This window comes from Sus scrofa, chromosome 1 (genome assembly GCF_000003025.6).
Source record: "Sus scrofa isolate TJ Tabasco breed Duroc chromosome 1, Sscrofa11.1, whole genome shotgun sequence".
Classification (NCBI taxonomy): domain Eukaryota; kingdom Metazoa; phylum Chordata; class Mammalia; order Artiodactyla; family Suidae; genus Sus; species Sus scrofa.
Window position 1 is genome coordinate 112,828,386 of NC_010443.5, and position 22,974 is coordinate 112,851,359.

Consider the following 22,974-nt stretch of genomic DNA (forward strand, 5'->3'; position numbering starts at 1 on the left):
GCAGGAAAACCATACGCCACTGGGACATTTTAGTCTGAAGTATAAACACCATCTGCTACATTCTCTTTCTTCTTTAAGAAATGATGCTGTGAAGTTGGGCTTATGACTGGCTGTTTTTACTACTCTCTGACTCATTGACCAAATGGAAATGGAAACCTATTCCAACCCCAGTTGTTTATGGCATATACTGTGTTCCAAGGGAAATTTTGGCTTTCTCAGATTTGCTCTAACATAAAAATAAATATGTCTTTAACAAAGCTGGTATTTCAGTTCTGACTTGAGGTTACATATCTTGCTTGTGTTATCTTCTGCAAGGCCATTGCCAGTTCCCTTTTATCCTGTTACCTACTGGTTGTTTGATTTCTTGGGTCGCTGTAATAAGGTACTGCAAACTGGGCAGCCTAAAACAATAGAAAAGTTTTTCCCTCACAGTTTAGGAGATCAGACTCCAAAATCAAAATGTCAGTAGGATCAGAGTACCTGAGGGGGTTCAGCGGGTTAAGAACCCAACGTGGTGTTGGTGAGGTTGCAGGTTCGATCCCTGGCCTCTCTCAGTGGGTTAAGAATCTGGCATTGCCGAGAGCTATGGTATAGGTTGCAGATGCCGCTCAGATCTGGTGTTGCTGTGGCTGTGGCATAGGCCGGCAGCTGCAGCTCTGATTCAACCCCTAATCCTGGAACTTGTATATGCCGCAGGTGTGGCCATAAAAAGGAAAAAAAAAAAAAAGGCTCTAGGGGAAAATCTCTTCTGGCTTCTGGGGGCTCCCACCATTCCTTGTCTTGTGGTAGCATAACTGATCTCTGCCTCTCTCTTCACATGACCTTTTTCTGTGTCCAAGCTAGGGGTCTAATTGGAGCTACAGCTGCTGGCTTACGCCACAGCCACAGCAACACCAGATCCTTAACCGACTGAGCAAGGCCAAGGATCAAACCTGCATCCTCATGGATGCTAGTCGGGTTCATTAACCACTGAGCCACAACGGGAACTCCTGTCCTTTGTCTTTTAACAGCACTGGTCCTTGGATCTGGGGGTCACCCTAAATCCACCATAGTTTCTTTTGTGAGATTCTTAGCTAATCATATCTACAGAGATCTTCTTTCTAAACCTCACAGTTTGAGGGTTTCGGTGGACACAAGATCATGGGGGACGCATATCAAAGGCTGTTTGGGAAATGTTTATTCATGGCAGCATCCGTGCCTCTGCTTGGGAACTCCAGTGGCCAGTGGTTTTCACAGAAACCTCTGCCCTGGAATAATCTGGCTTTCCACCACCTCACAGCAGCTAGTGTGAAACCACAAGAGAGGACAGAGGAGGAGCTGAGACAGAGGTAGGCAGAGGCCAGATAGAGAAGGACTTTGTAGTGCATGGCGAAGACTGCAGATTTCATGGTTAGTTTGACAAGAAACCATTGAAGAATTTTGAGCAGAGAATGACGCCTTCTGATTTGTGCTTGTTTTTGATGAGGTTGCTCTGGCTCTATTGGTGATTAGGTGAGGCAGGAGAGGGCAGACGGGAGTGGAAGTTTCTAAACCAGTGTGGAGACTACCACAGGAGACTGGGCAAGAATTGGTGAGATGTGATGGCAGCAGGAGAGGTGGTGACAAGGTGAGAGGTAGTCAGATTCAGAACGTATTTCAGAGAGTGACTCAGCATGGCATGCTCAGTATAATTAGCAATATGCTAAGAAGGGAAGAGGGGTCAAGGGTCATTCCTACCTTTACAGCTTGAGTAACAGGCCCAGTCTTACCCTTGACTATTACTGAAGGGTAAGATTAGGACAACTGGGAGGTCCCGTTGTAGCTCAGTGGAAACAAATACAATTAAGAACCATGAGGTTGAGGGTTCGATCCCTGGCCTCTCTCAGTGGGTTAAGAATCTGGCGTTGCCAAGAGCTGCTACTGGTATAGGTTGCAGATGCAGCTTGGATCTGTTGTTGCTATGGCTGTGGTGTAGGCTCAGCTACAGCTCTGATTTGACCCCTAGCCTGGGAACCTCCCTATGCCTTGGGTGTGGCCCTAAAAAGACAAACAGACAAACCCAAAAGTACCAAGCAAATGAAACGTTCCTTCCCTCTTCCTCTTAGAGAAACATTAAAGTTGAAAGTTTTTAGTGAAGGGCATCCAGGGTTTTCTTTCCTGATGATTCATGTGTCTGTGCTGTCCATCTGTGCAGAACTCCAGCTGGTCTTCTTGACTGGGTGATAATGTGAATTACCACTTTCTGTCCTGCAGGAAGAATACGTTCAAGAGGGCATTAGATGGACACCCATTGACTACTTTAATAACAAAATTGTTTGTGATCTCATCGAAAACAAAGTTGTAAGTATGGGTCTAGACTGGTGTGTCGCTTCACTACTTACAGGTTGACATTAAGTGTTTTTGTTCTCTCGGCCACTGTATTAGAATAGGCGAAGTAACAGCTCTGATTTGCAGAGAGGTTTGGCAATTACATTAATTTTGCAAATAGGTGTGTGAAAATAGTGTTTTAGTCTTTTTTTTTTTTTTTTTTTTTTTTTTTTAATTTTAACACAGTGTGCAGCAGCTTGATGGGGGATTTTAGTTCCCAGACCAGAAATCAAACCCGGGCTGCAGCAGTGAATGTGCTGAATCCTAACTACTAGACCATCAGGGAATTCCCCGGGAGTTTTATTCTTATAGTTCATATACATATGAATATAGGAGTACATTGTCAATTTACAAATGGAGATTGTCACTGAATCTTAAGAGAAGACAACAATCACTTATGTTGACGGCATAGTATGTGAAGAGATATAAAATTGGCCCTGCCTTCTAGACCATTTATACAACTTATAGGACTTTAGCTCTAGAAGTTACTCAAAAGAAAATAAAAGGATGCAGACAGACATTTGTACAGTACTATTTTGTTCTGTTTTCTTCCCAAAATGGAAACTATAGAAACAGCCAAAGAGAAGTCAGTCCTTAAATAAACTGTAGCATATGAGAATGGGGAAATATAGCCATTAAAATAAAAATAAGTATAGGAGTTCCCTGGTGGCCTAGCAGTTAAGGACTTGGCATTGTCATTGCTGTGGCTTGGGTTTGGTTTGATTCCTGGCCTGGGCACTCTGCACGCCATGGACATGGCCCAAGAGAAATAAGAAATAAGTATAAAGACTATGTAAAAATAGAATTATTTATAAAAATAGTGCTATGCAGAAAAGAGTAATATGTGATAGAATGTGTCCATTATGTAACTGTATTAACTATGTCTATATGGATAACAGGCTGAAAGAGAACATTAAGAAATAGGGTCTTAAAGGGGAGTTCCTGTCGTGGCTCAGCAGAAGCGAATCTGACTAGCATCCACGAGGATGTAGGTTCGATCCCTGTCCTCACTCCATGGGTTAAGGATCCCACGTTGCCATGAGCTGTGATGTAGTTTGAAGATGTGGCTGGGATCTGGCTTTGCTGTGGCTGTGTTATAGGCCAGAGGCTACAGCTCCAATTCAATCCCTAGCCTGGGAACCTCCATATGCTGCAGGTGCAGTCCTAAAAAGACCAAAAAAAAAAAAAAAAAAAAAAAAAAAGAAAAGAAATAGGGTCAAAGGGAAATGTTTTTCTTTTTCTTTAGGGTTTTTAAAATCAGCTTAGTATAAATAGGCATGAGCAGATAATGATCTGTGTATGACTTTGAATAGAACTTTAGGGAGTTAAATTTTTTTTTTGAAAATAAACTTTGCTCCATCGTTGGATCTAGGGGTGACTCCCATTTGGGATTATGAATCGCATTCTTCCTCAAAGGGAAAGACTGACTTTCGAGATGGTATCGTAAGGCTAGGAAGCTGTTTCCTTGCTTAAGGAAAGATCTGATAAACACTGTGTATTTTAGAATAGTCACTGACTTGGGGCTTGGCTTTCTTGGTCCCATCAGAACCCTCCTGGGATAATGAGCATCCTGGATGATGTCTGCGCCACGATGCATGCAGTGGGTGAAGGGGCGGATCAGACGCTGCTCCAGAAACTTCAGATGCAGATTGGGAACCATGAGCATTTCAACAGCTGGAACCAAGGCTTCATTATTCACCATTATGCTGGGAAGGTATGACCAAGGAGCAGAGGTTCAACAGGAAGGGGAAGTTATCCTTTCCAATGTCTACTTATATCAAGCCTTTGGGTCTGTAATCTGTTTTCTCATGAGGCAACTGAAAACAATGTCCATAGTTTTATCTGCTTTACCATGTTTTATTCATCCATCAAACAACCTATGAAGTATTTGGAGAGACAAACAAAAGAAAGTATACAGCACTGTGTATTTTTTTAGCATGAATCACCCTTTAATAGAACATACGAATGAATCATAAATATAATTGAAGCATGAATCAGCATATATTAACTACTGAAGGACTGGGGTTTTGTCTTGCCTCTTGTGCAAACACAAGCCTGCGTTTTTTACTTGTCTGTCCTTCCTGGAAGTGTAAATAAGGACCCAAGGCTCATTTTAGTGTTTGTCCTCATAAAATTCATGAGTACTGGGTGCTACTGGATGCCAAGCTTTGTGTGGGTGTGGGTCAGGTCATGATATTTGGGGACTTCCAAGTACTGTGGAAATGCATTGGTCTTACCCTTCATCTCAGCTAATCTTGTGTTAACCAGGAAGGGTCGTTGAGAATAAGGCTTTGACTGAATTGATCCAACTCTGACACTGTTTCTGGGGAAAATCAAGAGCCTCAGATGACATGGCCCATTGCAATGGGTTAATGAGCATGAAGAGTTTTATTTTATTCTACCTTAACTAAAATTTAGGCAATAAATTAAGTTTATTGGTTGCACATCCCATAGATCCATTGAAGGAACATGTAATCATGAGAGCTGGGGTCCTGGTTATATGCCACTTGGGTCATGTAAGCAGCTAGATACCAGTCATTTAAAAAGTGACATAAAACGGGCACAGCCTTAATGTAACAGGGCAGGATAAAAGCCCAGTTGTTCCGTCTGGAAATATATACATTCTCTTAAGGATAGCCATGCCAACCTGGGTTTTTTGTTCTGTAAAATACTTAAATGATAAAGCTCAGCTTCTTTCTGTTCTTGGCCAGGTGTCCTATGACATGGATGGCTTTTGTGAACGGAACCGTGATGTGCTTTTCATGGATCTGATCGAGCTTATGCAGAGCAGTGAGCTGTAAGTATATTTGCTTTATCTGACGTAGGATATAGGTTTAATCAGATTTCAATATTAAAACAAACTTGTGGAGTTCCTGTCATGGCTAAGTGGTTAAAGAATCTGACTAGGAACCATGAGGTTGCAGGTTCAATCCCTGGCCTCGCTCAGCGGGTTAAGGATCCGGTGTTGCCATGAGCTGTGGTGTTGGTTGCAGACACTGCTTGGATCCCGAGTTGCTGTGGCTGTGGTGTAGGCCGGCGGCTACAGCTCCAATGAGACATCTAGCCTGGGAACCTCCATACGCCTTGGGTGCGGCCCTAGAAAAGACAAAAAACAAAAAACAAACAAACAAAAAAAAGCTGTGACACTTGGATGGTCAGCATTTTATTTCCTTGTGCTGTTGGGTCTGGGTTATCAACAGACAATTTGGCTTCTCAAAATAGCTTTTTCCCTAACAATTTTTGTCTCTCCCTTGTACCCTTAACACTTCCCACCCCACATTCGAAATGCTATCTGCATGCCCTTCAGGGCCCCCAGCTTCATAACTTTCCTTACTATCATCAGAGAGGAGAGACCATGCCGGGGTTAGGTTGGGGTGGCCATGTCTGACCATCTAAGAGTGGGACAGTCTGGTTCTGGGACACATTGCCCATGGAACATCACCCCAAGTATTCTCCATGGTTACTCAGTTTTTAAAATGCTAATGGCAAAAAAAAAGGAGTTCCATGGTGGCACAGTGGTTAACGAATCCGACTAGGAACCATGAGGTTGCAGGTTCGATCCCTGGCCTTGCTCAGTGGGTTAAGGATCCGGTGTTGCCATGAACTGTGGTGTAGGTCACAGATGTGGCTCAGATCCCGCATTGCTGTGGCTCTGGCATAGGCTGGTGGCTACAGCTCCAATTAGATCCCTAGCCTGGGAACCTCCATATGCCAAGGGAGCAGCCGAAGAAATGGCAAAAAAGACAAAAAAAAAAAAAAAAAACTGCTAATGGATTAGCTCCACCCAAGTTAACCTGAGTTGCTAAAGCTGGGGAAATGGTTCAAGAACTCAGGGAGGGGCACTCAGAGATCCATTTTAACTCCCAAGACCCTGACTAAGCTGTAGACATAGAGGCAGTGGGGGGCTTCCCCCATGTAAACCGCTGGAGCTCTTGGGACCAGCTCTGCCTTGTCCTTTCCTCTTCTTTGCAAAGGTCCCCACAGTCCTGGATAATGAATATGAGATGTCACTTACACGATCAAGCCCATCCATGCCAGCCAAGTACAACACTGCACAAGCTTCCAGATTTCACAAGTTCTTAGCGCCGCCTCCAAGTAATAGCTGCCTTTTAGTTTCTGTTACTTCAACTGTCATAGCATCTGGGTTAACTGCTTTCATCAACAACTTCGAGCCTGGTAATTTATTAGAGAGGGCCTGACTTCAATGAAAGCAAAACTGAGTTTCCTTTTCAGCCCTGCTCCATGTAACGCTCTCCCCCTCCGGCCAGCCTCCCTCTGCTCCCTGGGCCTCTCCCCCCACCTCCCACCCCCTGCCTGTACTTCCTTGGCACTCACACCACTCACTTCAGAGATTCTGAATTTTATTCAAAGCATAAAATTTGTTTGCGCTTCTCTTAAAAGCTCAGGTAAGCCACAAGTCCCAACTTGTGGGGTTTATGACACTCAGGTGCCAACTTTTAAAAAATATATTATTAAAATTACTGCCAAGTTCAAGAGCTATTGATGCTTCCATGTAAAACTATCACAGAAACATGGCCGGTTGTTTAGTAAACGCATTTGCTGTAAAAATCTATAATTGTGTCTGTTCAGGTTGATAGGAGATTGCTAGGGAAAGTTCCTAGAAAATTCGTGATGCTCAGTAACCATTTGGGAGGAATTTGGTTTGAGTGGCAGATGGCTAATTTACATGAGCACATTTTTCATTCTGCCAGTCAATCAGCAAATATTTATCGAGTACCTATTATGTACTAACCTCTATTCCAGACACCAGGGGCACTAAGGTGACTGAGACATTGTCCCTGCCCTGTGTCCATCAAGGCAGGCCTGTCAACAGAAGGCAGCTCACTTTGAACTGTTAACGAAAACATATTAAACAGACGAAGCATTCGTGGATTAGCTCCACTTAAAATTGCTCACACTCAAAAGCAGTTTGACCCCTATTGGCATCTAGGGGTCAAAGGCCTCTAATGCTGTGAAATACCCTATAGTGTGTAGTATAAACCCCCATCTCCTGGCCCCAGCACAGTATTATCCAATCCCAAATACTGATGGCACCACCTTGGTTGAGAAACCCTGCCTTAGAGCAAAGCAGCATCTGCATTGGATCTGGACAATTCTGAGATCCCTGAGCTCTGGTCTCTCTCTCTCTCTCTCTCTTTTTTTTTTTTTTTTTTTTTTTTTTGGCTTTTTAGGGTCACGCCCACAGCATATAGAAGTTCCCAGGCTAGGGGTGGAATCAGAGATGCTACTGCAGACCTACGTCACAGCCACAGCAGCGCCATATCCTTAACCCCTTGAGCGAGGCCAGGGATTGAACCCACATCCTCATGAATACTAGTCCGATTCGTTTCTGCTGTGCCACAACAGGAACTCTTCTGGTCTCTCTTATTTAACTCAGAAAACCCCTACCAACCCCTCCCTCCGTTGTGGCTTATTGCCAAGGTGCATCTCAGTTCCAGGGAGTGGGACACTCAAAAGGCAGAGTTCTACATTTTTTTTTTTTTTGGCTCAGACTCCAAGATGCTGCTGTCTTAGAATGGTTCCTCTCTGTTTCTCTTGTCCATTGCTTTTTTTTCCTGAGCCATGACTTGTTGGCCTGTGCTTTGAGTCAGATGGCCATTCTGTAGCCAAGGTTCTGTGCTTCTGGACAGCTCTCCTCTCCATTCTCCATGGAAACAGGCTTTCCAACCCCAAGGTACTTAACTGATTGCTAATCTGTTCCCTTTCTCCCTTTCCAGACCTTTTATAAAGTCTTTATTTCCGGAAAACCTGCAAGCAGACAAGAAAGGGCGCCCAACGACTGCCGGAAGCAAAATAAAGGTTTGTTCTGTTGGGAATATTTTATAGATTCCTACAAGAGGTAGGGTTTTCTAGAAGTCAGGAACTCTACCCCTGGGTGGGAATGAGGGTCACTGATGTGTAAGGAGCTGGTTACAGAAGGTCGCCAGAAGTAACTTCGCTGCTTGAGAAAGGGTTATGGGACGTAAGCTGAATTTGACTTGGCTGTACTGAAACCCCAAATGGATATTGAGTACCTGGTAGCTCAAGAGTCAGTAGATGGGAGTTCCCGTCGTGGCGCAGTGGTTAACGAATCCGACTAGGAACCATGAGGTTGCGGGTTCGGTCCCTGCCCTTGCTCAGTGGGTTAAAGATCCGGCGTTGCCGTGAGCTGTGGTGTAGGTTGCAGACGCGGCTCGGATCCTGCATTGCTGTGGCTCTGGCGTAGGCCGGTGGCTACAGCTCCGATTGGACCCCTAGCCTGGGAACCTACATATGCCGCCGGAGCGGCCCTAGAAATAGCAACAACAACGACAAAAGACAAAAGACAAAAAAAAAAAAAAAAAAAAAAGAGTCAGTAGATGATAATCAGCTCCTTTCTGAGAGGAAATGGCTTCACACTGAATCGCAGAGAATTCACATTAAACTATCAGAGGAGTTCCCGTCTTTGTGGCTCAGTGGTGAACGAATCCAACTAGGAACCATGAGGTTGCGGGTTCGATCCTTGGCCTTGCTCAATGGGTTAAGGATCCAGCGTTGCCATCAGCTGTGGTGCAGGTCGCAGACACAGACCAGATCTGGCATTGCTGCGGCTGTGGTGTAGGTTGGCAGCTATGGCTCCAATTAGACCCCTAGTCTGGGAACCTCCATATGCCGTGGGTGTGGCCCTAAAAAGACAAAAAACAAAAAAACACAAAAAACAGAGACATTTTATGATTGAGAGCCATGTTTTGGATTTTGATAATGATTTTCCAGACCAGATCCCAAAACTTGCCAGTTATGGAACTTTATGTACCTGAAAATCTACTGGATCTTAAAAGGGGAATTTCCTCATCTTCCTCACTAGATCTTACAGGCCCTCCTTTCCGTGACTTACAGGCATCTTGGCCCCTGGTGTGTCAAAGTCAGAGGAAAGCTTTTCTCCATGACATACGGAAGTTCCCATTCTAGGGATCAATTTGGAGCTATATCCTATGCCACAGCCACAGCAATACAGGATCCACGCTGCTTCTGCAACCTATACCACAGCTCACGGCAACACAGGATCCTTAACCCACTGAGCAAGGTCAGGGATTGAACCTGCATCCTCATGGATCCTAGTCGGGTTTGTTTTACTGCTGAGCTACAACGGGAACTCCCAAAATCAGAGCAGTTCTTAGAGGCTCTCTTGGGAGCCTCTTGTGGAGAGTGCCTTGGGTCATTAGAGGCATTGTGTGATGAACCAGTGGTCTCTAATTATACTCTGAGTTTAGAGGTTCTGTCAAGCACCCTGCATCATGTGATTTTTTTTGAAAAACAGGCACTACACCTTTTCTTTTTTAATTATACCAATGAAAAACAGTTTTTTCAAGAACCATTCCAGTTAAATACTTTATAACCAGTGAGATCATTAAGTGATTAACATTAGGGCCCTGGTGTTCAAATCCCTCACCACACGCTGGCCAGCAGGGAACCTAACCACTCTGATCCTCTTTGGCTTTATCTGTGAGGTGGAAATGTTAGCACCTATCTCAGGGGAGTACTTGTGGTCATTAAATTCCATAATCCATCTCAGGCACATAGCACACTGCCTGAAACATAATAAACACAAGACATGACTGCTCTCCTGTTCCTTTCTCTTCCATCTGTCCCTCTGTGTCTCTTTGCCTCTGCTTAATTCTCAAAGGACACCTGATATGCTTATGCTGACACCCTCACCCCAGACTCTCCATTCCCCCTCTCCACCTCTTTGCATCCAAATCCTGCACATCTTTCTCATGGTGCCCACCTCAGTAACCCCTGCCTCGTGGACACCAGGGTTGTTACTGTCTGTGCTCTTGGCCAGCATTTTCTTCCCTTAGTGATTCACGAATGAACACCTGCCTCCCCAGCCCCCAAGGGTGCGAAGAATGCATGAAATAAAGGAAACAATCACAGCAGTGAGAAGATTCCAGTCCCGGGGAGCTTCGGGTTTCGTGGAAGTTGTCAGGTGTGAGCTGAGTGTTGAGCCAGAGCGTAGAGTCCTCTGGGATGAGGGACAATCGTGTTCAAAGAACTGGAGACATGGAGTGGCCCTGAGACGGTGTCTGGGGTGCATTCACTGGGGTGGAGTGTTGAGGGCAGAGGAGAGACGCAGGCCCCCTATGCTGATGTCTCCCTGGTGCTCTGACTCATGCCTTCACTTCTAGGGCCTGGATCAGGATGAGCTGTGGGCTGGAAAATCTAGTCACAAGACTGTCACGTTCAGATCCAAGGGGCCCAGATCATCAAGGTTGCCATGACTCACTTTCAAGTGGTCTGGGTTCTCAGTCCAACTTGCTCCCCATAAAAATAAAGAGGGGGGTAGGAGCATTTTTCTCCTCTTGGGAAGACTTGACCCCTCGCCCTCCTTCAGGGCCCTGTTTAGTTGAGTGCTCAGAAGGGCCACTCTGGGGCTACTCAGAATGTTCAGGATTTGCTGTCAGCCGGGAAGGTTGGCGTGAAGTCAGCCAGCTCGTCGTTTAGGGAGACGGAGCTATGCTGATTCTCACCTCCAGTGGGGCCCTCCTTGGAGAACTGTGTAGCCTCTGTCTGTCTGATGCTCTGCCTCCAAGTTAGATGGAGATTCTCCCAGAGTTTTATGTCTCCTGAGATACCTCTTTGGGATGCACAGCTGTGACACAATCTCTTACGCTTTCATAGCAGCAGTATTTTGCCGCTATGTATCAACTTTGTGTGTATCAACTTTTTGCTGCTAAGTATCAACTTTGTGTGTGTGTGTGGTTAAAAGTTTTATTTTCACATTAATTGTAAAAATACATCAATACATAATTAAACTTCTCTATTCCAAGACAGAAAGAAATGTTGCATAATGAACACTCTACCAGGCATCATGCCTTCCAAGAAAGATATAAAATGTCCACTGGTTATTTAAAACATGGTTGTTTTTTAAACTTCAACATTGGAAATGTTGACCACAATCTGTGAAACTGGCTCCATCAATAACGACTGATAATCTTCTCATCAATAGAAATGTACACATACATTCCCTACCCCTACTTACAGTGATCTATTTGCTTATATCCCCCACTGTTGTCTCAGCCTTTACTACAGTGGATGGGACAGTGTGGTGTCCCTCCCACTAAAAAAAAAAATAGTTTAATGAATGAAGAACATTTAAAACACATCATCCTCAAAGTAAATATTGGTCAAGGCTGAACTAACTCTGATTTAACATAAAAATGACCTTCAAAATAACACTACAGAGAATTGCCAAACACATTCATATCTTTAAATATTTGATAAAACAGGAGTTGCCATTGTGGCTCAGCAGTAGCAAACCTAACTAGTATCCATGAGGATGTGGGTTCAATCTGGGCCCCACTTGGTGGGTTAAGGATCCATCATTGCCTTGAGCTTCGGTGTAGTTTGCAGACATGGCTGGGATCTGGCATTGCTGTGGCTGTGGTGTAGGCTGACAACTGCAGCTCCAATTTGACCCCTAGCCTGGAAACATCCATATTTGGCAGGTGTAGCCCTGAAAAGACAGACAATCAATCAATCAGTAAATATTAGAAGATTAATATACAAGCTTTGAAAAAAAAATACGTATGTAAATAAATAGAAGAAATCTCTTAAGTAGTAGCCAGACACATTAAACACAGTCCAAGTGGCCATGGGAGTTATTTGCTTTTCTTCTTTCCATTCCATTAAGACCACAGCGGTAGCCAAAGATCTTCCTCCATCTCTCTAGATCAGTCAGCACTGCTCTTGTTTAGCATCTTCTCAGTGATTTTCTTAACCAGGGGGGTGCAGGTTGAGACACACTTTCTTATCAGCCTGGAAAGTGTCTATGACTTCTCTTTAGCCACAATGGAGTCCGGGGCGTATCACCTTCACTCTGTGGATATTCCTGAGGTGGATTCCCTGCAGGGTCTGCATGCACTGGCAGCACAATTCGTGACCATGTGCCCCCCTGCTGCATGCCAGCTGGGGTCACCAGGAACAGAAGCAGCAGCACAGTGCAGAGGGGGCTGTGGGGATCGAGGCACAAACCATGGGGCTCAACTCAGAGGGTGGCTTCCTATGGCAGGAGGGCTAGCAGGAGAGCTGGTGAGGCTGGTTCTAAGTATCATCTTAATGATATCCCTGAGGTGTAAGCATTTAAAGGGATCCTGAGTTCCTTGGAAGAAAAATGAAATGTGTGTTCAATGTAGTTGTAGTGTTAGGTAATTCATTGTATTCTAATTTTCTAAAACTGTTCTATGGGATTTAATTAATAGAATATTTGTTTGGTGAGAACTCCCACTATCTCTGGTTATAAATAAGACTATTCTTGGAATTCCTATCGTGGCACAGAGTGGAAACGAATCCCACTAGGAACCATGATGTTACGGGTTTCATCCCTGGCCTCGCTCAGTGGGTTAAAGATCTGGCGTTGCCGTGAGCTGAGGTGTAGGTTGCAGACGCGGCTTGGATCTGGCGTTGCTGTGGCTCTGGTGTAGGCCGACAGCAACAACTCTGATTAGACCCCTACCCTGGGAACTTCCATATGCCATGAGTGCAGCCCTAAAAAGACAAAAGGCGGCGGGGGGAGGACCAGATTTGAAATTAGAGCTGAAGATTGATACTGTAGAGAGCTGGCAAAGCAGACTGAGCTGCAGCTTTATCTGAGTGAGACCAGGCCTCTAACAGAGCAGATGTGACAGGAAGTCATTAGACTGGTAGACATTGTGTGTGTGTGTGTGTGTGTATGCTCACGCTCGCGCAGCAGTGCCCGAGGCATGTGGAAGTTCCCAGGCCAAGGATCGAACCTACACCACAGCAGCCACATGAGCTGCTGCAATGACAACACTAGATCTTTAACCCATTGTGCCACAAGGAAACTCCTTGACTGGTAGACATTTAACATCTATTCCATCTATTCCAACCTTCAGAGTAAGATAGGAAAGGTCTTCTAGTTCAGCCAACTTAGTTTAGAGATGAGGAAACTGTGGCCCAAGGAAATTTCGTGGTTTGTCACATGGCTTGCAAAGAGCAGAGCCAGGACCCCAGTTCATGCTTGCTGACAGTCTGTGTGAGGGGTAGAACAAGGAGCTGTCACCTAAGCCTCTCCTCACTGTCCTGTCTGGCTGCATGTTTTGATTTTCTGCTTCTGCTGGGAAAGTGCCTGTGGTCATTTTCTCTTCTAATTCATGGGATCTTCTTATCTGGAGTCAGGATAACTCTAAGCTGCTACTCCCCAGCCACCTCAAGGGGCATCCAAAGTTAACCCGTAGGAGAGTTCCCATTGTGACTCAGTGGAAATGAACCCGACTAGTATCCTTGAGGATGGGAGGATTCAGTCCCTGGCCTCATTCAGCGGGCTAAGGATCCAGCATTGCTATGAGCTGGGGTGTAGGTCTCATAGGTAGGTGGCTGCAGCTCCCATTCAACTTCTAGTTGGGAACGTCCTTATGTCGCAGATGCGGTCATAAAAAGTAAAAAAATAAGAAGCCTTAAAAATAAAGTTGATGGAGTTCTCATCATGGCGCAGTGGTTAACGAATCCAACTAGGAACCATGAGGTTGCGGGTTCAATCCCTGGCCTTGCTCAGTGGGTTGACCATCCAGCGTTGCCATGAGCTGTGGTGTAGGTCACAGACGCGGCTCAGATCCCGCATTGCTGTGGCTCTGGCGTAGGCCTACAGCAACAGCTCCGATTAGACCCCTAGCCTGGGAACCTCCATATGCCGCTGGTGCAGCCCTAGAAAAGGCAAAAAGACAAAAAATAAAAATAAAATAAATAAAATAAAAATAAAGTTGACCGGGAGTTCCCATCGTGATGCAGCAGAAACAAATCCGACTGGGACCCATGAGGTTGCAGGTTCAATCCCTGACCTCGCTCAGTGGGTTAAGGATCTGGTGTTGCCCTAAGCTGTGGTATAGGTTGCAGACGCGGCTTGGATCTGGCATTACTATGGCTGTGGCATAGGCCAGCGGCTACAGCTCTGATTTGACCCCTAGCTTGGGAACCTCCATATGCCATGGGAACAGCCCTAAAAAGACAAAAAATAAAAATAAAGTTGACCCATAGGTGAATACATGCTAATGTTGATGGTTAAGGCATATTCTTGGAGTTCTTGTTGTGGTTAAGAATCCAGCATAGTGTCCATGGGGATGCGGGTTCAATTCCTGGCCTTGCTCAGTGGGTTAAGGATCCAGTATTCCCACAAGCTGTGGTATAGGTCACAGATGCAGCTCAGATTAGGTGGTGTTGTGGCTGTGGTGTAGGCCAACAGCTTCAGCTCCATTTCAGCCTCTAAACAGAGAACTTCCATATGGCTGCAGGTGTGGCCATAATAAAAAGAACAAACAAACAAACAAACAAAAAAAACTAAAAATAAAGTGGAGAAATAACACAATTTAAAAAAAAAGTTTGGGGACTTTAAAAACAAGCTTTGTTATAAACAATCCCTCCCCAGCTTCATCTTACGTGTTGCACAGATCATTTAATTTGCTCTCAAGTACAATCTCTCATCCACCAAGAGTCAATTTACATTTTTATCACAGAGCTTTGCTTTGATCATACAGTCTCTGCAGCTTTGCCCTGAATTCCAGGCATTGCAAAGACTGTTGTATTCTGCACATCTAAACAGAGAACCTTTGCTTTGAATATACCCGAGAGTTTTTCTCAAGGGTTTCAGATTTCCCAAAACCATGAAAACAGAAAAGCCCTAATTGAGAGATGGCTGTCTACGGCCCGCAAATCCCTTCTGCTGACTGTGTCCTGGTTTTCTGGTTTTGGAGAGCCCTCTCCTCTATTTTCCTTTAGAGGTTTTCTCTGCTCACACTCCTTTGCTTGTAAGGAGGGCTTGTGTGTGTGCCCTGTTCTTGGCTCCCAGGGGCTTGCTCCGCTGTGTGGTGGGGAGAATGTGGATGTGGGCTCCGCCCCTGTTTCCTCAAAAACATTCGCAATACTCATGATTTGAAATATGTCACAAGCGATTTCAAACTTATTTAGGTGGCTTTTTGTGCATGAACCCCGTTGCATCATGGGTACCCAACAGATAGTAACAGATAGATGGACTGTTTTAATTTGTGAAGGAGTAAGTTTCCTGCACCACTGAATGGGCTCCAAGTCAGCAGGTTTGTAAAAGGACATGGTGAGGAAGAAGGTGAATGAGACAGCATATAAAAGTATCTCTGGGAGTTCCCATCGTGGTGCAGTGGAAATGAATCCGACTAGGAACCATGAGGTTGCGGGTTTGATCCCTGGCCTCACTCAGTGGGTTAAGGATCCAGCGTTGCCGTGAGCTATGGCGTAGTTCTCGGGCGAGGCCTGGAACAAATTGTCTTGAAGATGAATTTCTAGCTGTACATTTGCACGCAGGTCTCCTTTGAAAGTTGGTCTGTTAGAGCAATTTCTGTGTTTCTAAATGATGTTTTTTTCCTTTCTAGAAACAAGCCAATGACCTTGTGAGCACCCTGATGAAATGTACACCTCACTATATTCGCTGCATCAAACCCAATGAAACCAAGAAGCCCAAAGACTGGGAGGAAAGCAGGTATGGTGAAGACAGAGACAGGAGGTGAAGGCCAGCGTCTGTAGCCGCAACTCCTTTTCCCTCTGCTCAAATTGGGCCATTTTATGCCCAAGGCAGGAACAATTTAAATTGCCTTCAAATGTATTTTATGTCTTGTGTCTTAACTTTTTTAGAAAGAAGTCTCTCTCTGTATATATATTTCCCCCACACCTTGTTTTTTCCTAAACTGCTAGCAGTACCATTCAGTTCAGAATTAGCCATTTCTAATGTTGATCTTGGCTAGTCTGGGTGCATATAGGGAAAAAAAGCAAACCTTAATACCGCAGAGTCAGGATGGTTTTCAGATTAGTTTGAGGCTCTGTGTGGACATGCTTCGTGCACTCAGCTCCTTTCTGCTCCCACAGGATGTGGCCTGGAATGCTTAGCTTGGGATTGAAATTCCGTGAGGGTCCAAAGAGCTGGTTAAAAACAATTTGTCACGAGTGGCTCATGTGTGTACAGGAGCCATAGGTTCTGTGATCTGCAGAGGGCTGTGTCGATGAGCAGCCTGACTCTCTAGGAGTGAATAAGCTAAAGAGAACTGTGGCACGTAAGCAGGCCCTGGTTTCTGGGGAATCCCACGTCACCGGTCCTCCTCCACCTGGCATTTAGGGATATGACCTCTGCAAGATGCCCTGGGGCTGTTGAGTAGGAAAATGTTCACACAATGGCTAGAGAGTACAGTTTTTGTGTCCAGCCAGGGGAATCCATACTGCCCATGCAAACATGGGAAGCAGGGCTGGAGAGAGACCTTGTGGGTGACTTGACCTACAGAGTGGAGCCCCACCACCATCACCAGATGACATAGACATGAGCATACTAGAATCATTCTTTTTTTCCTTTCCTCTCTTGGAAAAAAGTAGATAGACTCTTCTAAGTATCAGGTGACTTAGTCAAGGTTAAACCCCAGTGGGAGGATGAGGTTTATGGGTCCATTTCCCATCCTACCTACAAGATCCTCTCTCATCCATGGCTTGATCCTTTCCAGTAAGGAAAAGATAAACAGTAAGGAAAACACCCCAGCTCAAGCATTCCCTGTCTGCAAATCCTCTTTGTGTTTTCGTACTTCGTGGTGCAGCCTCTGTTTTTTTCACTTTAAGGTGCTACTGGGAGGTGGGTAGCCTTCCGTTTGATCATTCCACAATATTCTGAATAATCTCATCAATCTCATGCAAAAGATGCATGTTCCTAAAGCGTCTTTTCTGTTGAATTGCTCAAATTTTTCAATTTAAGGTCACCTAAGATACCTCTTACAGTATTATTACCAGTTGATGTCATTCAGGCTCTGATGGGGAACCTACTTCTCCTGGGCCATCAGTCTACCTTTGGATGCCTCTTGCCATTTGTAGGCTCTCCAGCCCTGCTCTAAATTGGTTTTACCTCCATCTCTAATCAGCCATTAGAAACATCCTTGGGATGTTTCCATCTGATAGCTCTTCTGCTACTTCACGGTAGTCTCCATGTTTCCCGGGATCTTTTCTCCTATGGATTCATCACTGTCAGTTCCTCCAGCCCTTCCTCTGAAGGAGCTAGACATGGAATCCCAGCCTTCCCCTTCTTGGTCATTCACCTGGAGGTACTTAAATTGCTCTCTAGTTTTCTAAAAGGTATCATTCACTTTCTCTGTTGATGTCAAGAGGGTAGCCGATGGAGATCATCTGGATTTTTTGGCCTTCCTACACGCGTTCTCGAACTTGAGCAAGCATCAGAGCATCCCCTAGATGGCTTATTTCTGGGCCCCATCCCCAGAGATTCTGAGTCAATGGGCCTGGGCTGGGGCCTGAGAATGTACAATCTCAGGAAGTTATCAGGTGTTGCTAGTGATCATGGTCTGGGCCTCATACTTGGAGAACAGCTCCCTAGTTTGATTGAGACAATCTTCTGAGTCCTCAGCTTCTTTGACTTTAGACTGAGTGGATCCATCCAGACTGGACCCCTTGAGTCTGACCGAATGAACTCCCAAATCTGTCCGCCTTGTGTCTGTCAGCCTGTCTCTATGTCCCTCTTCCACTCACCCCTCACACGCCACCTTCACAGCTTGTGTGTGTAGACACAGAGGAGAAGGCTGGCATCAGAGGCCACCCTTGAAATAAATTATGAGAGTCTTGGAAGCAGAGGTATTGCTAAATGGTGCTGATTTAGCTAACCTTTCCCCATACATCCAACTCTCTCCAGCTTCCCTCCCCAGCCCTTCCCACCAAACCTTACAATCGTGAATGAAACCATCTCACTCACCCACAAAGCGTGACACGTCCCTGGCCCGCCCTCCGCAGCCCCAAACAAACTGCTCTGTGGAAAGTCGCTCCAGTGTAGACATAACAGCTACTGGTGGGAAGTTCCTCACCCCTGATGCTACCTCCTCATGAAAACCAAGTTGATCAGAAACTGGAGAGATTAAGACAGTGGTACGCTTATTCAGTAAATTTTCACAGAATTTCCTCCAATGTGTGTTTTCCACCTTTTTTTTCTGCCTTTTTTAGGGCCACATCCATTGCATATGGAAGTTCCCAGGCTAGGGTCAAATAGAGCTGCAGCTGCCAGCCCATGCCACAGCCACAGCAACTCAGGGTCCGAGCCTTATCGTGACCTACACCACAGCTCATGGCAACACTGGATCCTGAACCCACTGAGCAAGGCCAGGGATCGAACCTGCATTTTCATGGATGCTAGTCAGATTCATTTCTGCTGAGCCATGACAGGAACTCCCCCCCATCCCCCTTTTTTTTTTAATCACATTCCTTATTTGAATTGCAGTGAGGAACTTCCTAACATACATCCGTGTAAGCTGGTTTTACGATGTCTGAGGTATTTGGTGGTCAAGTGTTGATTTCTGTTTCCAGTGGGCTGGCTTCCTGTTATCACCCCCCCACCCCATTCAGGTTGACTGTGTGACAGATGGTTTCACTTCATCCGTGAGTGTGCAGCACCGGGGTCTGTGAGAGGGCAGTGCACTTCATTGGCCAGGTTTCCATGGTCAATTGAAGTTCTCGGTGACAGGGTTACTCATTCTACAGGTTTATGGGGTGTGGTGTATTTTTCTTTTCCTGTGGAAAATGTGTTTTTGTTTGGCTTTGGCAAGGTTGCCTGCCCTGGATTCTTAATTACTGCCCTAGTGGAGTTGTCTGGTCTTGACCTTCTTGGGTTAATGGCCAAGGATGGTCTTGAAAGAGGACTCCTGGAGTTCCCATCATGGCGCAACAGAAACAAATCCAACTAGGAACCATGACATTGCAGGTTCAATCCCTGGCCTCGCTCAGTGGGTTAAGGATCCTTGTTGCTGTTGAGCTGTGGTGTAGGTCGAAGATGTGGCTCAGATCTGGTGTTGCTGTGGCTGTGGTGTAGGCCAGCAGCTATAGCTCTGATTAGACCCCTAGCCTGGGAACCTCCATATGCCACGGGTGCAGCCCTGAAAAGACAAAAGACAAAAAAAAAAAAAAAAGGAAGAAAGAGGACTCCTCCCAAGGGGGTGTTGAGAACACAACCAGGGTGACAGTGGGCATTGCCAGCCTGGTTGTTGTTTACTGAGGAGGTGACAGCGCTCTAAGAATATGCAAAAATCATGGAATTTTAATCAAAAAGAACAGGTTGACCTGATGGTCCTGTTGACAAAAATTTCTGTGTCCTAATGATGGAAGTTGTAATGAATGAAACAATATTTTAATACAAGGCATATTGTTTTCCATGTGATTCATGGGAAAGGAATGTTTCTTCTTGAATCAAGGGGTGATGCATTCACTGCCTCAAAAGCTTGGGGAGAAGCCAGTATTTATGCAAAGTACTTATAATGAGAAAGTATCTCTAACTGGCAACCCTGAGTATTTTCCTTAGTAGAGAAAGGCTGGTGGTGAGTTTCTGATTTGGAGGATGGGAGAAAGGAAAATTATTTTCCTGGATCAGATTTCCACCCCTTTAGGTCACAAGATCAGTGTTACAAATCAAATGTGGTTATGGATATTAATTCCTTATATAAAAAGATTTTTAAAGTTAAGTATCCTGAAATGGTTGACATTTCTGGATGCTGGTTCAAATAAGACCTTTTATTCTTTTCTTTTTAGGGCTGCACCCACGTCCTATGGAGGTTCCCAGGCTAGGAGTTGAATCAGTGCTATAGCCACTAGCCTATGCCACAGCCACAGCAACACCAGATCCTACACCACAGCTCACGCCAACACCAGATCTTTAACCCACTGGGTGAGGCCAGGGATCAAGCCTGTGTCCTCATGGATACTAGTCAGATTCGTTTCTGCTGAGCCATGATGGGAACTCCAAGTAAATGCACTTTTTAAACATTTCTAGCTGTGTGTCCTCATCCTTCCCAAGGCAATCAAAGCTACTTACCCATCGCCCTCCCTTACCACTTCCCCAAGCCCCCATCCTACTGGCCTTTCCCATCTCTTTGTCCCTTGGCTTTCACTGTGCCCTGCCTTTCCCTCCTTTGTACCTGGTGAACTCAAGTCATCCTTCCAGGCCCAGGCATATGGTTACCCGTGCTAAAAATCCTCTCACTCCAAGAAATCCATTTTTTTCTCTATGCTCTTATCCTGGTTGATTATTGTAGCTGTGGCTATATTAGAATAATAGCCACTTCATGGTGCTCATCCCAGAAGCTGGCTAACTGCTTGACATATAATGTTACCCAGCTTAAAGAAAGAACTAATGACACTGTCTACATTTTGCAGAAGTAGAAACTGAGGCTCGGAGAGGTGACACAGTGGCAGAGCCAGGGATGTCAGGAACCCAGCCCCAGAACCTGGCTCTTGACCACTGTGCTGTTTGTGAGGTTTTCAGCAGGCATGGTAGCACCATCCTTTGCTGGCACCCCTAGCACGTGGCACCTAGAGCCCCACAGTGGGCATTGGCAGGTGCGGGCTTCACTGCAAATGATGGGTTTCCTGAGAGCCGTGCTGGAGAGACAGCTATTGGTGATCTGCATGAGGGTATGAGGAGGATGCTGGCTGCTAACTGCCTTTCCAGCACAGGACATGCCTCATGAGCCCATCGTCAGTACAGTGACCCCATCATGTGTGGCCACCTCCCAGCCACAGGACGATTCTGACATCCTGTCTTCAGAAGACAGAGGAATTTTCCTTTTTATTTTTTATTTTTCTCAAATATTATGTTTCTAAGTATTCACATTCAACCATCCTGCATTAATAGGCAGCAAGTGCCCTATTTATTTATCTCCTTGGAGTAGACAATCAGAAGCTAGCGTCCAGGGTCTGTCACTTGTTTCCAGGACATTTGGCTTCTCAGCAAGAAGTGGTTTTTCCCCGATTCTTGCACCACCCCAGATGTACCAGCCCTACCAACCCGGAACCTGCAACATGCAGCACGTAGGCACCGGGCGTTTTCTCTGATAGAAATGTGCCCTGTGTGAGATCAATCCACTGCTACCCTGCATCCATTCTCCAAAATGCACAGCTAGTTCTTTATTTTTATAAAAACCAATGAAAACTAGAATTTGTATACACTCGTACAACCTTTTTTTTTTTTTTTTTTTGGCTGCACCTGCAGCATACAAGTTCCAGAGCCAGGGATTGAACCCAAGCCACGGCAGTGACCATGCCAGATCCTTAAGCCTCTGAGCCCCCTGGGAGCTCCTAGAACATTTTTTAACTTAAGCATTTTCAATTAGAGTTTTATAAGCTCTTTCTTCGCTTGTATTTGAAAGCCTAAAAGTGTAAGGTCTCAAAGTGTAAGTGTTAGGTCTAGAATCACTCTTCAACTGGAGGTTGATAACGAAAATAGCTCCAGGGTCATTTAATCCAAAACCTTAATGTTTTTCCTTCAGACCTTTAAAAAACTGATGTTTTTGTTCCTAATCTGAGTGACAGCTATATAGCTTTTTGTTCTAATTTTTTTAAATAGATAAGGCAGGAATTCCCTTTGTGGCTCAGTGGTTAACGAAATCTACTAGGATCCATGGGGCTGTAGGTTTGATCCCTGTCCTCCCTCAGTGGGTTAAGGTTCCAGCGTTGCCGTGAGCTGTGGTGCAGGTTGCAGACACAGCTTGGATTCAGCGTTCCTATGGCTGTGGTGTAGTCCAGCAGCTGCAGTTCCCATTCAACCCCTAGCCTGGGAACCTCCATATGCCACCCACAGGTATAGCCCTAAAAAGACCAAAAAAAAAAAAAGGTGGACTTAGTTGAACCAGCATCCAGAATCCTCTGGCGGGACCCTTTAAAAAAAAAAAAAAAAAAAAAAAGGCAAATAAATTAATTAATTAAAAAATAGATAAGGTAAAGTCTCTTCTGTAGTTGCTGTATTTCATAATTCTTTTTTTTTTCCATACCCTTCGCATGCAGAAATTCCTGGGCCAGGACAACAGTGACAGTGCCGAATCCTTAACTGCTAGGCTACTAGGGAGCTCCTAAAATACATTAAAGTTTACTTTATATAACTGGAGGTTCAGCTTAGACTCTGAACACTGTAAATTACAGTCTCTTGAAAATGTTTCCCTGCAGCTAGGAGGATGGTGTGTGGGAGAAAGGGTGAAAAGATTAACCAGTAATGCCCTGGCTCCATTCTTCTCTCCTTTACAGGGTAAAGCATCAAGTAGAGTACCTGGGTCTGAAAGAAAACATTCGTGTGAGAAGAGCTGGTTATGCCTATCGGCGCATCTTCCAAAAATTCCTCCAAAGGTAAGGAACTGGTGACTCTGGCCTCTTTTTTGTTTTAAACAAGTTTATTGAGATGTAGTTCATTTATTATACATTCTCTCATTTAAAGTATAAAGTTCATTGGCGTTTAATATTCTCATAGAGTTGTGTAGCCATCACCACGATTAATTTTAGAGCATTTTCATCACCCCAAAAAGAAATCCACTTTCCTGGTCATCAGTCCCATTCCCCTTGACCCTGGCCCTAAGCAGACACTTGTTTCTGGCTCTACCCAGAGCTATTCTGGCTATTCTGGGCGTTGCATAGAAATAGGATTATATGCGGTGTAGCTTTTTTTGTGGGGGTGGAGGGGACACCTGTTTGTGGCTTGCTAAAGTTTCCTGGCCAGGAATTGGACCCATGCCACAGCAGGCACCCAAGCCACAGCAGTGACAACACCAACTCAACCCACCAAGCCACCAGGGAACTCCCAACGTGTGTCTTGTTTCT

General features: G+C 45.1%; 1 protein-coding gene across 2 annotated transcripts in view; it reads left to right on the forward strand.

The window, feature by feature from the left end:
• The window catches only part of MYO1E (myosin IE), a 224,461-nt gene that overhangs the window by 150,841 nt on the left and 50,646 nt on the right, over positions 1-22,974 (forward strand). For both annotated transcript variants that reach the window (XM_003353343.5, XM_021073512.1), the window contains exons 13-18: positions 2,233-2,319; positions 3,893-4,060; positions 5,058-5,143; positions 8,085-8,166; positions 15,741-15,847; positions 22,408-22,506. In XM_003353343.5, the coding sequence (XP_003353391.2) occupies positions 2,233-2,319; positions 3,893-4,060; positions 5,058-5,143; positions 8,085-8,166; positions 15,741-15,847; positions 22,408-22,506 (629 nt within the window). The remainder of the gene's footprint in view (positions 1-2,232; positions 2,320-3,892; positions 4,061-5,057; positions 5,144-8,084; positions 8,167-15,740; positions 15,848-22,407; positions 22,507-22,974) is intronic.